Source organism: Harpia harpyja, chromosome 5 (assembly GCF_026419915.1).
Source record: "Harpia harpyja isolate bHarHar1 chromosome 5, bHarHar1 primary haplotype, whole genome shotgun sequence".
Classification (NCBI taxonomy): domain Eukaryota; kingdom Metazoa; phylum Chordata; class Aves; order Accipitriformes; family Accipitridae; genus Harpia; species Harpia harpyja.
In genome coordinates this window covers 11,790,654-11,807,672 of record NC_068944.1, presented here as the reverse complement: position 1 = coordinate 11,807,672, position 17,019 = coordinate 11,790,654, and the positions used below count along the sequence as shown (strand labels likewise).

At 40.1% G+C, this 17,019-nt stretch overlaps 1 protein-coding gene across 1 annotated transcript in view; it reads right to left on the bottom strand.

Moving 5' to 3' along the window:
* MBP (myelin basic protein) overlaps nucleotides 1–17,019 on the bottom strand; it is a 94,144-nt gene that overhangs the window by 17,060 nt on the left and 60,065 nt on the right. Inside the window, exon 3 of the mRNA XM_052788387.1 lies at nucleotides 3,449–3,879. Coding sequence (XP_052644347.1) covers nucleotides 3,449–3,879 — 431 coding nt within the window. The remainder of the gene's footprint in view (nucleotides 1–3,448; nucleotides 3,880–17,019) is intronic.

Genomic DNA, 17,019 nt, shown 5'->3' with positions numbered 1-17,019 from the left:
ACTTTTAGTAAGGGGGTAAAAAAAAAAAAACATGAACAAAAGAATTTTAAAAACATAAACAACTGCGTAAAAGAAACAAAATAGCACTCAGTACATATTGAATACAGGCTAATATCTAGGAGGCACAAGAAAGATTTGATCATTTTAACAAACTTGCTTATATGCTTTACAAATGTTTAGATAAATATTCTATAAAGATTAGAAAGGAAATAATTTATAGTTACACTACTGTCTTGCATGCTTTCTAAAATGTCTGCACTGTAGTTTCTGTCTGTCACCCTTTTAAAATCTTCTTTAATACAATTAAATTTAGGCTGTGCACAACAATAGTTTTGTCTGGAATATTCTACCTTAGAAAAAAAATTGTACAAAATTCAAGCTGGTTTTAATTGAGTTTCAGTTACCTAAAATCTTGTTGGGGCAGGGGGAACAACAGCAAATGCAGTTGCTGCCCCTTAGAGGAGAAGGAGTATTTCTGTACATTCCAGTCTTTCTATTTTTATTTATTCCCATGGGACTCCCATGCACTCTTAATTTAACTTCAGAATTCCAGGGTAAGGGAGAACCTGCTCCATGGGAGAAAAGGAGGCCATGAAACAGTCCCTGCTTTGTTCCTACCCCACCTTTCCGTACACAATAGTGAATATTATTCATTAATGTACTTTTCAGCTATGGATGCAAGATGAAAATGCCTCCACAAAGAATTTATAATGCGTTTTGCTTGAATGTCAGCCCTAAATCTGTACAAAGAGCAAGTGTTGTCTTTGCATTCCAGTGCTTGCTGGTGTGGGTAGTTGAGATACACGTTCCCACTGGGGCCCGAGCTAACTGAAAAAGGGAGACTGCAAGAAAGGCAGCTGCAGAATTGCTTTGAAATGCTTCAAAAATTAATCAGATACAAGTGTGAGCAAACAAACAGTGCAGCTCTAGGAACTTTTCAATTTCAAGCCTTTGAAATTCATCCTTTAAGGTACTTTTCATGGTTTCTTATTTACCAAAGACCTGTTTACTTAGTGGAGTCTGGAAAACTGCCAAGGGCCTTTATTCTACTTCAATTCATCCATGAGCACCTTCATCACCTGTCAGTACTCTGACACTCTACAAAATTCAGCAAGTGACAACCTATTTAGGTTTTAAGCACAAATAAGACTATTAGCCATCTAGATTTCCTCTGTATACACACGTATAAATAAGTGACACCACAAGCCTTCCTTGATACAAGAAACCAAAAGGCATTGATTCAAAGGCTAAATAAATAATAGTTGAAACAACTGTCTGTGGCACTTGCTCAGTATTTTCCACGCTAAAGCCCTCCTATGATAGAGCTTCCTAGGACATGTTTTCATGCATCAATATTATCATTGCATGAAATAGTGCTAGAGATGCTTTGGCACTGGAAGTTCTAATGTGACTGACTTTTGCCAAGACAATAAAACTTCTCTGTGCTTCCAGCTGAGATCTGCAAGTCAGGACTCTGTAACATTACATGTAGTTGTTCTTAAAAAAAAAAAAAAAAATTACTTCAGCTAGGTAAAAAATGTTAGAATTGTCCATAATTCTGTACTGTTTTGCAGACATTTAAGTGCTTCACAATAGCAGTTTACTGAACAGCAACAGAGATAAGACAGATGATATCCTGTCCTCTCATACATAATTATGTAAAGATCTGTAGAGAATCATAGAGATCGTGTTCACACCGAAGGATAAAATACAGACTCTGTACACTTGCAGCCATTTTTCAGTCACCCCTACTAAAAAGTGAGTTGGTTGGTTTTATTGCTAAGCAAGAACGTACATACATCTGTATATCCTGTACGCAGAATCTAAGGTTTTGGTATTGTTTCCTTGGTGTACAAAGAGCATTTCATATAGTATTTTTCATCGAGTCACACAGTATATGAATAAAACAGCAAGAGTTGAGCTAGCCAACCAGGTTCCAGAAAATAGCAGTGTTGGGAACAGTCTCTGATATTTGCAGTAACAGCAAGAAAAGTGGTTTTCTTCATTCTCACAGCAACTGCTTGTTGCATGTATGAACATTACATACCTACAGAAACAACTGCGTTAATTGCTAAATCTTTGTCATGAGCATTACAGGCCCCAGTTTGTAAATGTGAGAAACAAAAAAGACCAAAAGACACAGCTTGCTTCCTACTGGCTACCAAGTGTGAGAAGCTTCTGGTTTTAAGTTTCTAGAGCGTTTTTCATCCAGTGGTCTATACATTACAGCTCTTCAGGGAAGGGCTGTTATATACATTGTCCTTCCAACTGCAGAGCTGTGACATGCATGGACAGCATGCAGCTGCCATACGATCACAAATCAGTTTTAAACCACAGGCTAGTATGTACCACATCCCAGTGCAACTCTGTGAGAGAGCCAATCTGGGGACGCTGTACCTGCTAACCCATCCCAGGTTAGCAAGCATCAGAGGTTAGAACTACTGAACAGACAGCAAAGGTTGTCAAAGGTTATTGAAAAATTTGGGCCCAGCCAGCAACTATGAGCATTGCTTTTTGCGACACACAACTTGAGCAACTACATCAAACAATATATTCAGCTAAAACAAGGTTTTACAGCCCTACAGTAGTTTTCATTCAAATGCTTATGTAAGTGCGTGAACACACAAACACAAGACTCCACTTATCATTTACATGGCAAAGGGTACAGTGAAAATATCTTAAAACTTTGCCACTCGAACAATAGTGAACTAACATGCCATCTGCGTAACATCAGAGGAGGCGGGTTAATCCTGGAAAAGGAAAGAGTTCAAGCAATATCCTTTCATCAATACCTTGTTTTTCAATTCATAATGAAGAAATGGCTTGTTACACAATTTCTAGTATGAAATACTTGGAATATAAATCTTCACTTCTCGCCAGGATAAAGCAGTTGGGACTATTTTGTACACCTGGGATTCGGGATAATAATCTGCCAAGCCACCTTAAAACACACTCTTGCACAAGCAGCCTGAGAATCTGGTCACAGTTCTTTTTCTTACATCTATCTCCAAGTCTGTCCCTCAGTGCCAAACTATCTAGAGATTGTCTTGCATTTAGTGCTCTCATCCAGCTATGTTTTGCAAACATTTAAGAACAATGCACAAAAGCAGACTGAAGTTTCTCTAAATGGCACAGCATACAAATGCATACAACGCACCACATTAAATGTTCATAAAAATTGCTCTCAGTAATGTTTCTAGACCCACTTGGATTTCTAATACTCCTTGTTACTACCCAGAATAGCTCCTCGTTTCCCAGATCTACGCTTTTGTTGTTGTTGTTTTCAGTTTAAAGCCAAGCATTAAATTACACATCTGCAAGTACCGTCTTGCTGGCTAAGTCAACTCTTGCATTATAGCAGTTACACCTTCCTTTTAGTCCCACCCTTCCTGTTTAATTGTACTTTATTTTGCTGTAGCTGTGCAGTTCTCTATTCCTCAGAGCTCACCTTGCCCGAGCCCCGCCGGGGAACGTGTCTTTCACCTCCAAAGAATCTGCCCAGCGAGTCAAGTAGACCCGAGTCTCTGTGCCTTGGAGATCCATGTCTAGCATGGTCTGTAGTGCTCGCAGATGCCATTTTTGATCCGTGCCGGAAAGAGGAGCGTTTTTGTGAAGCCATCAAATCCGAATTCTCTGAAGCTGCTGCACTGTCCTCTTGGATGGTCTGTAGCTCGTCTGACTCTGAGGGCCGATCTTTGAAGGTGTTGTCTTCTCTTCCTGGGGCATCTCGGGAAAAGAGGCGGATCAAGTGGGGGCGACCAGTCGTGTCAGCTGGGTTGGCCTCAGGCCAGGCATTCTTCGGGTCTGCTGTGCCTTTGGAGTCTGTCACCGCTGGGCTCTTCGTGGAGGTCCCATTGTTCTGGTTCACATCTGCCTCTCCTGCAAACAACAAGGATGAGATATGAATACAGGCCTGTGAAAAACAGCCCTGGAACAATGCTGCTTTCTTTCCCTTGCCTTGAGATGCTCATTTCATACAAAACCCGTAATATGTGCAGTTGTAATGAAACTATGTTCTCTACCAGCCTTTAAGAACATTGAGCTATCTTGGAACTGAAACCGGGATGATGTTCTCACACAGAATTTGCAGTAGTTCTAGGTGGGTTTTTTTAATTAAACGTTCCTTGTAAATAGATTGATAGGTTGTTCAAAGCACAACTGAAACTAACTTTTACATGGAAGGCTTCCTGATGAGGAGGCTTTCAGTGAACAATCAGATTTCCCGTACTTTACCTGGAAGACTGCAACTCTAAAACGTACCGGTTTTCCTCCAAAACGGGGGGGGGGGGGGGGGGGAATCATTAAAGTGACAGTGCAGGACCGGGCCTTCTCAAGTGAACGTTCCCTCCCCACGATGTCAGAGCTTCTGTACCTGAAGGTTTTGTCCCAATTTGGAATCCCTCACTGTAACTTCAATACCAATCAAACAAGCGTAACGAGGGGAGGTTTTTTCACTATTTTAAATTGTCCTCACTTCAAAGAGGCAGAGAATGTTAAACTGCAATTTCTGTTGGCCTCCCATGACAGTTTTTCTCCACGTATGATCCTAGCACTCAGCGTATGATGTCGCAGCGCTAATGCTGAAGGCCTAGAGCAAAACTGTCCGATTTGCATTTAGTGCTTGTGAGAAGTGACAAAAACAATTATCAGAAACCAATGAACTTTTTGCCAAGAAAGGTATGAGACAGGCCTCTGTGGTGTAAGTAGGTGAAGTGTCTGCTGCCTTCTCCACAGTTGCGTTCTGACACACGCAGTAAAATATCTGAGAAGAATCAGCTGCAGCGCACACTTAACCTGTAGTAGCTCCTTCTATCACTGACAAAAACATTTATGGAGGTTTTTATAGTCTATACCATTATTCCTACTGTTATGAAGGAAACTGCACCCACTGAGGAAAATGGCTTGTCTGCAAGGAACACTGAAAGAATATTAGTAGGTCATTGCTTGAGAAGCAACTTTCAGAGCAGACACCTCCCACATAGTCACTCTGTCAGAAACATTTTTTGGAGTTAACTGGGCTCAGAATCTCAGAAATAAGTTACAGTTAGTCATATGTTACCCTCTAAGGTTTTCTAATTACCTCATTATGTCTCCATTTGATTTGGTCCTTGTTCCCATGGGAGGGATAGGATCTGGCACATACTGCTATTTTTTCAAAGTACTCTGGGCTCAAGTACTTTGCTGATTCACCAGAGCAATTTTAGACTTGACACAGTCATTTCATATGATTTCGCCCACCCACAGGGCACTAAAGAAACCTTTTCTCAGGCTGAGAGTAATTCAGAAATAATTTTATGGATAACGATACAAGACAGTAATGTTGGCTTCTGCAAATACATACCGGTACTTAGGTTACAATTTGTTGTAATCATTCTGCTACAGTTTTTCATATAAAAACATAGTGTGCAGTTTTGCTGTGCAGCTTTTTTTTTTTCTTCTGTGGAAACTACCTAGAAAATGTTGGGGAACTTCAAGTACGTTTTCTTTGGTTAAAACATCTGAAAGTATTTCTCAGGAATACAACCATTTAACCAACGCTAATTGTCACAGAAGACCTCATCAGTGGGGAAAAGGAAAATATTTGCTGGCAACTTCAGGATTTGGATTTTCATGAAAAGATACTTTCAAACTTACCAGAAACTATTAAAGTTCCTAAATTACTTTCTTAATCGAACGAAAGAGAAAGTAACTAACATGGAAATATGACACATTCTAAAACTGCAAAACATTTTAAATAGCAACTCTAAGCCTAGATTCTATACCATAATACAAATCCATTCAAGGACAGAAAAAGAAAAACAAACAAAAGAGCTATTGTATTTAATTAAATGCATTAACAAAACACCAGAGCATCTGCATACTAATATTTTTTACAACAGTTGTTCTTTGTGTCACTGAATACGGGTATTGGTAAGCAACAAAGAAGGGTATTTGTGCCACAAAAGTAGCTTCTCCTAATGCATACGCAGTGAGCTATAAAGTATAAATTTTTCTGTATGCTTTATTTCAGTAATGAAAGCACACATTTCAGTTTTCCTCTAGATGTTCTGCATGCTTAAGTCTTCTCTAATATTTAAAAACATGTAACAGAGATATTGTTAATAGTTGAGCTAACTAATCAAAGTCTTCAAGTGCATTTGGAGAGACAGATCACTTTAATAATGTCTTAAGGATATCAAGAATTAATGGAGCATGTAAACATATGCTTATTTGTTCATTTAAAAACAAATATTTAGACTTCTCCTATTAAAACTCATTATAAATGCTGTGTATATGATACTGATATTATTTTCTTTTTTTCTCCCTGGAAGAAGCAGCTCTCTCGTTAAAACAGAGTACCTTTCTTGTACCATATCACTTGTACAAGAGAAAGCTGCCCAGGGAGGAAGAGGTCTTCAGGCTTTTTTTTTTTTTTTTTTTTTTTTTTTTTTTTAAAACCCTTGTAAAACGGGTTAAAGAGTAAGTACAGCAGAATGCATTGCCATAGGCATTACCAGAAGGCTATTAAAGTGTCGTCTATTTATATTTAAGTGAATAAAGTCATTGAAAGCTGCGCAAGTGAGAGCATGAGAACAGCACATCCTTGCATTAGCCCAAAAGCAGCAGGAGGGAGCCAGACGCCGAGCAAGGATTTGGCACTCCAGGCGCAGCCGAGGACCGCTCCCGAAGGCAACGCCACCTTTCCACTTCCCCTCGCTCCATGCAGCTCTGGAACCTGCTGCTGGCACATTTTTCCCTGTGCATGTTGGTCAGAGTGAACAAAGCCAGTTGCTCCCTGTATACACAGTGACTTCCCAAAATGAAGGAATATAGATGGACCAAAAATTCTGAACAGTGTGTTAATGAAACAAAATAGAAATTCCAAAGGTGTTTTCAATGAAACAATGTTAAATCCAACCCCCAGTGCCTTTAATAGGAGTTAGGCGACATATGAGTATTTTCAAAACCACTGTGCCTTACTGCTCAATTTGACATTAATAGTTTATCCCATTTCTTGAGAATCAAAATAACGCTTTTACGTAAGCCTCTAACTAGCTGGGACCTCTCAGCCCCATGGTTCAAACAGCTACTGTCAAGACCATGGAAACCTGTTTCATACAAAGTACAATCTCTGACGGAGAGCCCTTGGATACAAATACCCTTCTCATGGGTCACTTGGTAGAGCTGCTCTATGGTAGTCCCTCCCTGTGTATATAGAAGTCTGTAGTCTTCCATACAGACGACACGCTGGTTGTTAAGCTAAGAGTTTTAATGTGTTAAATACAAAAAAAAAAAAAGAAAAAAAAAAAAGATTACAAGTTTTTCATCTCCTCCCACTCCTTTTCAGTCTTGCTTTCTTGCAGATACTTGTAATTCCTCTCACATTCTTATTGCTGCTCCCTCTACAAATGTTGTAAAATAAATGAGGAAAATGAAGCTGATAAAAGCTGAAGCATATTCCCCTACTTTGGCTTCTCAAGAGAGGCTTAGTTCAACAGTCACAGCATATTGAAAATATTGATTGTAATAATACACAACAGCAGCTTAAATATTTGTACAAAATCTTAAGAATTATTTACTTGTTACAAACACCAGAAAGTATATTAATCATTTGTAACACCAAACTTTTAATATATTTCATTGTAACTAAGATTGTTGTGACTGATTACTAATTTCCTTTTTCTTGGCCTTCTTTTCTCAAGGTATGAAGATGAAAATTGTATCACTTAGCTTTGGGACCTTTTGAAGCTAAAATAGAAGTTGATTAAGTCATGTATATTTATAAAGCAGTGCTCTTCAGTATATGAAATATAATGTGTATTTGTCCTTTTCTACTGTTTTGGTCCTATCTCTTCTGTAAGAAAACAACTGGATAGTTAAATATAATGCAGTACAGTTCTCAATTCTGAGTCAACTATATTTCAGTAAGTTTACTGAAATGCTGATAATAAAATATTAAGTAAAACATCTGGAATTTTGTACTGACTTACCTGGTTTTAGTCACTTGAAGAGCAAAAGGTTACACCTAAAAATTACTCAGCTTTGTAACACCTAAGACTTCGACATCTTCAGTAAGCTGTAATAGTAAGGCATATATGCAATGTATTAGTTTGCCTTGCATTATTTAAGAGGTTGAAAACCACTATTCTGGAACACGTGGCTTCCAGTAACATTTGTGGTAATATCAAGACATTTGAAAGAACTAAAAGGACAGAAAAAGCACGTCCATCATCACTACGTATAAGCTGCAGTTGAGGATGTCTGGGTTCCAACTGTGTTAAGATAACTGTTTCCCAACATTTTGCCTTTCCTTTTTATGCAGTTAAGTTCTCTAGAAAAAGGACCTTAAGGAATTGTTTTACAGGAAGTATAGCCTAAAGGCACCACTGGGAACCCTAATTCAACTCTGTCTTTGCTTACTGTCACGAAGCCACACACTTCCATTTTTCCTGCACTACCACACACCTCACTTCAAACTCTAGTAGATGGGACAACGGAGCTTTGGATGTGCATGTCAACGAGGACCCTGACATGCAGCAGTCATTACGCACTGTGACCTACTGCAAGAGCCAGGATCAAATAAAATCAGGCCAATTTAACAATTTCCTTGGAAAAAGGATCTAACTATTTAGTGCTCAGCTGCATCCAAGGCAAGTGTAGCAAAAACTGTTCGTCCTGCAGGCCGGTTCAGGTCATCTGCCAGAAACAGCAAGGCCAGTCCTGGCTTCCAGCCGGAGCTCTACCGCTGGAGATGGCACCAAGGAGCGCTGCACGGCTTAGCATGCTGTGGAACACCCACCGATCAGACTAGAAGGAGAAAAGGGGATGAGAGAATGGGTGCAAACCAGTAAACTGGTGCAGAGAAAGGTTCACCAAACAAGGCTATGGATCTCCTGAAAACACAGGCGTTATCTGATCAAAATCCTTGAGGCGGTTCCACTCTCTCCCTTGGGCACCAGTGAGAGGTACGATCCAGCTCCTGGTTCAGCCTTTTACTGCAGCACAGCTCACGGAAGAATGGCGTGTCTACAGCCATTAGGCTTTACTACCTAAGTATTTGGGGAGAGGGAGGAAAAAACTATGCCTGCATTGTTAAATCTGAACCGCAAAGCTTGATTTACCCTCATTATGCTAAGACAGTGCAGACAAAAAATGGCTCTCAGCCTAACTTCACTTAATATGGTTAGAAGGCAATATGCCATCAGACATTCCACTTCACAGATCTAATTACTGGGTTTGTCTGATGCTTGTCAAACTGTTGGAAATCAATTTTGAACAAATATTTCTGTTTGGAATAGATGGCATGCAGCATAATTGTGAAACAAATAGTTGGTCATAGCTCTGAACACAACTAGAACCGATCTGCTGGTGTATTTAGCCTTTACGCAAACACCTTTCCCCATTTGCTAGCAGAATGAATGCAGAAGGAAATGTCAGTATGCCTCATAACACAGGTTCACAGGAGTTTAACACTCCTACTGCAGTGAGCTGAGAGAGTGCTTCCATTACAGCTCACTCTCCTCCCTCCCTCCTTGCCAAAGCTTGTCACTTTTAGGGAAAAAATTCCCCCCAAAGGCAAACTTTCTCTATAGCTTCAGAGTAACTGAAGGAAAAATATTTTTCTGCACAAGAAACTCAGCTTTTCCTATGGGCTAATCAAGCTGTAGACCAAATCACCACAAAAATGAGAAGCCATCTACTAAGCATAACATGCACTCCTTTGACCTTCCTCCCTCACTGCATACATTAGACATTATAGAGCGTATAAGGCTCTTACCAGACAAGAAGCAAAGGTTGTGAAGGTGTTTCCATTCCACTGATGAGTTGAGTACACTTCTACGCTGATCTGACAAAGCAGTGAATAAGGGGTCTGTTGTGGCACAATTTTCCTTACAATAAACCTTACTACTAAAAACAGAGTAAAAAGTGGAAAACCCCACCTGGCCCTTAAATTCCTGTTACTACAGAGTTGTATTTACTTCTATTGAACTAATTTGCATAGAAGACCAAGTTTAGTTCTGTACTACATCTTGGGTCAATAAAGATCACTGGCTAAGCCTGCTGAAAAGGACTGCACTGCTGTTGGTAAAGGCACAACACATTTTTAGAGCTGACATTTAGACTGCATTGTTGTGGCCAGATGAATGGAACTTCCACTTAAAATTTTACAAGAAGAGTCCAACGAATGCTGCGTTCCCTGAATCCCTTGATGCCATGTGGAATACCAGTTCTTAGCCATTCTCTGCAGGCAGCATTATGCCCCAAGAGCTGCTGCCAGACTGAAAACCAATAGGTCAAATAGGATCTACTCATTCTAGACCTTTGCTAATACCCAAGTCTTGGCACAGCTGTTTTCAGACTCATGAAAGATCTCATCTCTCCAAGCCCTCCCTGGCCCTCTGCCACTGAAGAACAGCCTTCAAGGAATCAGAGCTTAGCCTTGCAGCAGAGCTCACACGAAAACACAAAAAGGTTTTGATGGAGAGAAGGGAAGTGGCAGTTCGCATCCTATTATGGAAATACCCGTCTTTACAGGTTTAGCAGGAAGGAGGAGTGACACTATGTCTATAGTATTTATGCTCATATTTTGAAGGAGATAAATATTGGATCCACTCAGGTAGAACAGGAATATATACTTTTTAGCACAAAACTATGCTGTAGGAAAAAAAAATGGAAAATTGCATAGGAGAATGCCAATTCTTTCAGATACTAATTACTACAGTATGAAGAAATCAGTGAAATTCCTCTTACTTCATTTCTGATACTAACCTAAAATGTATTCCAGATCTGCTGAAAAAAAACCTCAAACATTTGGCATCAATTCACAAGTAGCTGTTTTACTAGGGAAGACACCCAGTAAAATCTCTCTTGAAATGACTAGCAACCTTCTTTCCAAGGGGCCAGTCAATGAAAAAGTTGCTAGCTGCCAAAGGTGTCTGTAACACTAGTGCTATTCTTTTGACACTGGGATGAATAAACCTTCCAAGCTGACTTAACAGTTTCTTCTCAGTTCCCTCAGCATACCAGACAGTAGGTCTTGTCATCACCCTGAGACATACCATTTTCAGGACTTCCCTCAACTACGTGAAAGATAATTCTCAGAGCTCAGGAAGAAGAGCTGGAAGAATCTACCCGTGAAGTAGTTTATCCTGAAGGTTGCCAATATGAGAGAAGTGATCTGCCAGAAACATTCTTTACTACATACAGTCACTGTTGATCTGTGTAAGAATAATCAAAATCATCAACCCCCTGCTTGGAGGACAAGAAAGGACTTCTAGATTTTAAGTACTAGGCCTAGCATACGCATTGTTTGTACAAGCAGTACCAGTTTGCATGGGTCCCACAGAATCTGGTTAAAATAAATACACTTCTTTCAACATGGCAGCAACTGTTTCAAGGTCATATTTATACTGAGGCAAACTGTAAAATTACATGCAACACGACCAGTAAATTATGTCCTTTAACAGCAAATATCGTCTGCTTTCCTAAGTTTGCCTCTTTCATTTCAGGGGCCCAATGCTTAAAAGCTAGATGATGAACACAGCATAGAAGTCAATACACATTTATTTCATCTATAAAAGTAGTGCTGGATTGTGGAGTGATAAACAATAAGAAGTATTAATTTTGCAAGTTCCTGAGGATAATCAACAGCTTGCTGGGGTTTTTTTCGTTCCCCTAAATTCTGCTAGACTTCACTTTGTCTGGGACAGTGTTTAATATCTAACTGTGAACCATTGGTTGTTACAAGAGTACTGGTTTCAAGACAAATACATCCCTAAAGCATCGCTCCACAGTAAAACTAACAAAGGTGAATTTGTCACTTAACAGCCTTTGGAAGAGGAATCCCTGTAACAGGTGGTACTGGCGCTGTGGGGAATTGTTGCTGCGGTATCTCTTTTGGTAGGATAACTATACTGACTTTTTCAATGTACCTGGTAAAACCATGACACAACCAATCAATGACCACGTGAAAACACGCAGGAATGTGACATCTAGCTGGAACGGTGACACTCTAATAAACATGCCTAAGTCTTATCTCCTGAATTAGCAAACAGCACATGATTTTTAGTTTCACTGACAATTTTATGATTTGAAAGGGTTGGTTCTGTGAAACAAATACAAAAATAAAAACTAAAAATATGCTGTATATTCATTACAGCTTGTGTTCAGCATTATTGTTCCACTGAAGGCAACTAAGTTTTACAGTATCACTGTGTGAAAAGTAGTAATACTATCTGAGTCACAGACTTTTGATATACCATCATCAGGGGTCCTCTTGCTGGAAAACTCTTCTGTATCGTCAGGCTTTTCAGCAAGGCACACATAACTCCTAGCATCTGCATGTCAGAGACGTGAAGACACTTGCAGTCTGTGCAGTAATAACCCAATGTTGTAGTCTGTGCCCAAAGTCTGGATATTAACAGGAAGCACAGTGTGGTTACTGTGGGCTGAAATGCGTTAACATCCCATTACCCACTGTGCGGGGCTGCTCTCTGGGAGCCAGGTTTTGGACTTGATGGAGGAAAACCAACGTCACATCTTCCCCAAACTTGTACACCCTATATTATTTATGTCTTTGAGTATCCTCTTTCCTCTCTGTTCTTACTGAAGACACTTAGCCCTTCACACAGATGCTCAATTAAAGTAGCAAAATTAGCAGTGGCAGCAGCTGAAATAGCCATGTTCATTCTGGCCATGTCAAAGGAAAGAGATCAAGCATTTCAAACCATAGGAACTGTAGCAGTAATTGCATACCAACTCTGTGCGTTCTCCTGTTACAGATCATGCTGAAGCTTAAAACCAGAGGTACAACAGACCTTTTTTTCTTAAACCTATTCTAAAAGTCACACCAGATTCAACATGCAAGAAATTAGCTGGGGGGCCTAAGTTACACATTGTCTGTCACTGAGCTTAATTTCCTCCTCTTCCCCTGTTCTAATGGGGTTTTATAGTACAGGCTATATATGTATTTCTGCAACTCAGTGATGCATCTTTGTAAGAAATTACCAGTTACTCCTAACTTTTGAGGTCTTGCAGAAAAGTCTTCTACTGAGCCATCTGCTGCCTTTACCTAACTGCATTGACCAGGTACATGTAAAGAAAGCCACCTATCTGGGAATACACAGCACAAACCATAGCAAAAAGAAAACAGCTCTGGACTTTGTTATTTACCTCATGGGTGTGTGAAGGTGTTGTATGCTTGTGAGCGTATTTTAAGTAAAGAAATATGCCAGTAAAAAGAGGCATTCAAGAAAGTTAAAAATATCCCCCGTGGGAAAACAACTTTTGATCTCAAGGTTGTAATTAAAACCAATCTCTTGATCGCACTCTGCCTGTTTTCATAGTTGGTCACTTGGTTATCTGTGCCGCTGATTTACAATGAAGAGCTGAAACGAAGCCCACACGGTGGCCTACCATTGCAAAGGAATGCAGCAGTGTAGGCCTGGCTCGCAGCCTCTCTCTCTTGTTTTCCAGAACTTCAGGCATTGCCTCCATTTGCTGAGGGTTACAAAGGAGAGTACAGAAAACAAAAAAGCCTGTGGTTGAAACCAGTGGGACTTGCTATGGCAGAAATTTGGAATCTATGAGAAGCATGTGGCAATTCTCCACACAGCCCGCAGAGAGTTTTTTAAAAACTTAACCAAAGAATTTTATCCACCCACAAGTTTCAAAGAAAAATGTTCCTTTGTGTTACTAGAACATATAGGCTTGTTTTAATCTTGAGTATCTCACAAAGGATCCTTCCACAGCAAAGTGAGCTGGGGCATCATTTGTAAGAAATAATTTCATGTACTTGAAGAGGAAAAATTAAATCACCTGTTTGATCCATCAGCATTTGTCTTCTTTAAAAATTGTGCAACTGACTAGTATTAAACAAAGATTGCTTGATTATTCATCTTCTCTGCTAGTCACATTCAGCCTGAATAATTGTTAGGCTGCAAAACCTGTACATATCCCGCCCACTCCCAAAGTAATAGCACAACAAAATGACTAGCACTTAATCAGATTTTGCAACAACTTCCACTATCTCTTCCACATCAGTCATGTTTTTCTGAAAAATAACCTGTTCCTGTCAGTGCAACTGAATATGCAAGATTACACTTACATTTCTTCCATAACACCATAGAGAAAAGGGGCCTTAAAATCAGCAGAAAAAAAATGCTGGTCAAACAAGTGAGGTGAGGACAGTGACTGAACCAGCTGGTTCAAAGGAAGTTGCTCAGAGCATAATAAGCAGCACAAAAAAACAGCTGTAGAATATTTTCTGTTAAAACCCATCAAGTAGCCTCTGCAAAAGAGGGCTTGATAACACTGCTGTTTTGTCTTGACCAGGGGCTTAGTGTCTGAGTGGTAGATTTTATTTAGGAGGTATAAACTGCAGAATAAAATACAGTTGTAATAAGTTAACCAACTACGCTAACTTTAAGAAACACACTTTGATTGTGACCACAGGGAAAATATTTACAGCTACAAACCCCTACTTATATGAACTGGGTTTTACTCCTACAGAATAATACTGTTCATGTGTGTTAAGTTTTCCTGAGACCAACTACCTAAACATAACCCAAACAAAACACTTCACAGTAGTGAATATAGCCTATAGTACTATATATGAGTTCTTCATATGTTAAAAAAAAATAGAATATGAATGCTTGTAACTCCCCCCAAAATAATGCACTGATGTGCTGTTTTGGGGACATAACTTCGAAGTTTGATTTCCAAGACAGCTTTGTATAGAACAGGTGCAGGGAAAAAGCAAATTACAGGAATGAGGCAGTCGGAGAGAACAGCACACAATCCAAGCTGGGTATTTGGTAGCTGTGAATTACCTGCAGAATGCTGTAATCAATATGCCTGAAATTTTCATGCATTCTTCAGGTGTACATTGCTGTATCTCTGGATTTCTCTATTTTTCCCTGTTAATGTATTCTGAACTGAAGCTTTAAATAGCCCACTTGATCTCAGGGAGTCACCATCATTATAGAATTCGCAGTGAGGTACTACTTTGGTATGTTTTAGAAGAAATTTTTTTCTAGAAAATTCCAAGATACACTACAGTCCTATAAATGACACAGTCAGAGTACAAAGTACATATCTGCTAACATTTCTAAAAATATCTGAAAAACCTGGGCACAAATGAGCCTGTAGATCGTTGCACTCTTGCACATGTAAAACAAAATTGAAGATCTGGCTCTAAAGAAGCTGACAAAAAAATACTCCAAAAAAAGCCCAAAAATGGCTGTAGAGATGTTCAAGGCTGCCTAAATTGCAGTTCTCTACAGCCAGAACAATTCCACAACTGTTAGATGCTGTATTGGTCTGACATTATCTTCACTCTGGAATTAATTTTCACCCTACATCTGTGGTGAAAGGTTAGAGGAGCAGAAGAGAGCAGGAGTTTCTTCCAGTTGCACAGAGTTTGCTCACAGAGCTCGTCACATTTCTGAAACTGATGGATTACTCTAAAAAGATGTAAGCAGCTCTGTGCCCTGTGGGAGGCAGAAACCCAGGTGGTGACCCACAGCTCCCACCCACTCTGCCCACAATACCAACAGGGAGAGCAGCTCCCTGCCCCGTGAGGATGCAGAGGCCCGTGTTGTGGACCCCCATCTCCAGCTGTGTCCAGGAGGTAGAGGATGTGAGCACCCCCGGGTCCTGGGGCAATGCAATGACCAGGTTGCGACTCACACCTCCAGCTCAACCCAAGACACTAGCAGTGGAAGCAGCTCACACCTCTGCGGGGACAAGAGCCACATCACCAGCTGCACCCATGAGGTGGAAGACATGAGCAGAGGAACCAGGTCATGAGCCTTCAGGAAGCAGAGGACCAGGTCATGAGCTTTACCACCAGTTCAAGATGCTGGCCATGAGAGAAGAACCCTGTCCGATATGGATGCTGTGCGTAGCAGTCATCTGCAGCTAAAGCTCTGCCTCCAGTATGGACAGGGAGAAAGTAATTCTGCCTAAAAGATCAGCAGCTAACCGCAGATTTTAAAAACACAGTAAATGCTTCGCAGATGTGTCACTTCAGGGATGTTCAGCATTTCAGATTTTAGTTTTTGTCTGCCTGACAATGCTTACTCAAAACAGATTTTTAAATGTATTCATATAATAATATGGGATTCTAGAGGTTGACAGTCAAAATCATCACTCTGAACTCTGAAGATAAACCCAAAAGCCGGGTTACTCAGAGGGCAAATTCCACATGCCATATCCAAAGCCATGTACAGAACTCCCCCCACACACCTGAGCACATTTATGACAAGGATGCTCCCAGGGCACAAACTCCCATGGCTGCGTTTGGCCGGTTCTCGCTGTTTAAAATCTCTCTGCAGGCCCTGGCACAAGGAGCACAGCACCCAAAGACGATGCATCCTGCTGACTACCATGAAGAGAGGGAACAGGATTTTTGCCACCGTGCTCTGTCTTGCTTGTCAAAACAGCTTTGTCTGGAAGCTGCGTAATGAAGGATGTCAGCACAGACCTAGGAACAGAGCCATGTAATTGCTGTGGCAGAATGAGCAGAGGGTATAAAAATATTGTAATACATGCAATAAACAGTGGGTAGTTAAGTTAAACTATTAGCAAAAATTATTTCAAGTCCTTTGTATTTTTATAATCTATACAATTAAAAACCAAAGAGTTTTAGAGGTAGTTTGGATCATACAGCAATGATAAACAATTCAAAGCCTTCTCTGATTTCCTCAGTGAAAATCTGATACCCCAAGAAATATTTTTCAGAAGGAAACTCTAATATATGCCTGAAAAATTGATATGAGATTTGATTAAAACGTCTGCCTGCCTGGCAAAAAAAAGACACATTAGGAGGAAACCGTATCTCCACAATTTATCATAGGGTTTACAGGAGGCCGTATCTTCATAATAGCCTCGAGCACAGTCCTAAAACCAGAAGCAGGAAGCCAAGCAGGAAGTTCCCGCAAATACAACAATGAATACAAAGGACTAAAGCAGTCTGCACTGATTGAACTGGCACAGGGTCTTACAGCAGGGAGATTATTCCACAGAAAGAATATAAAA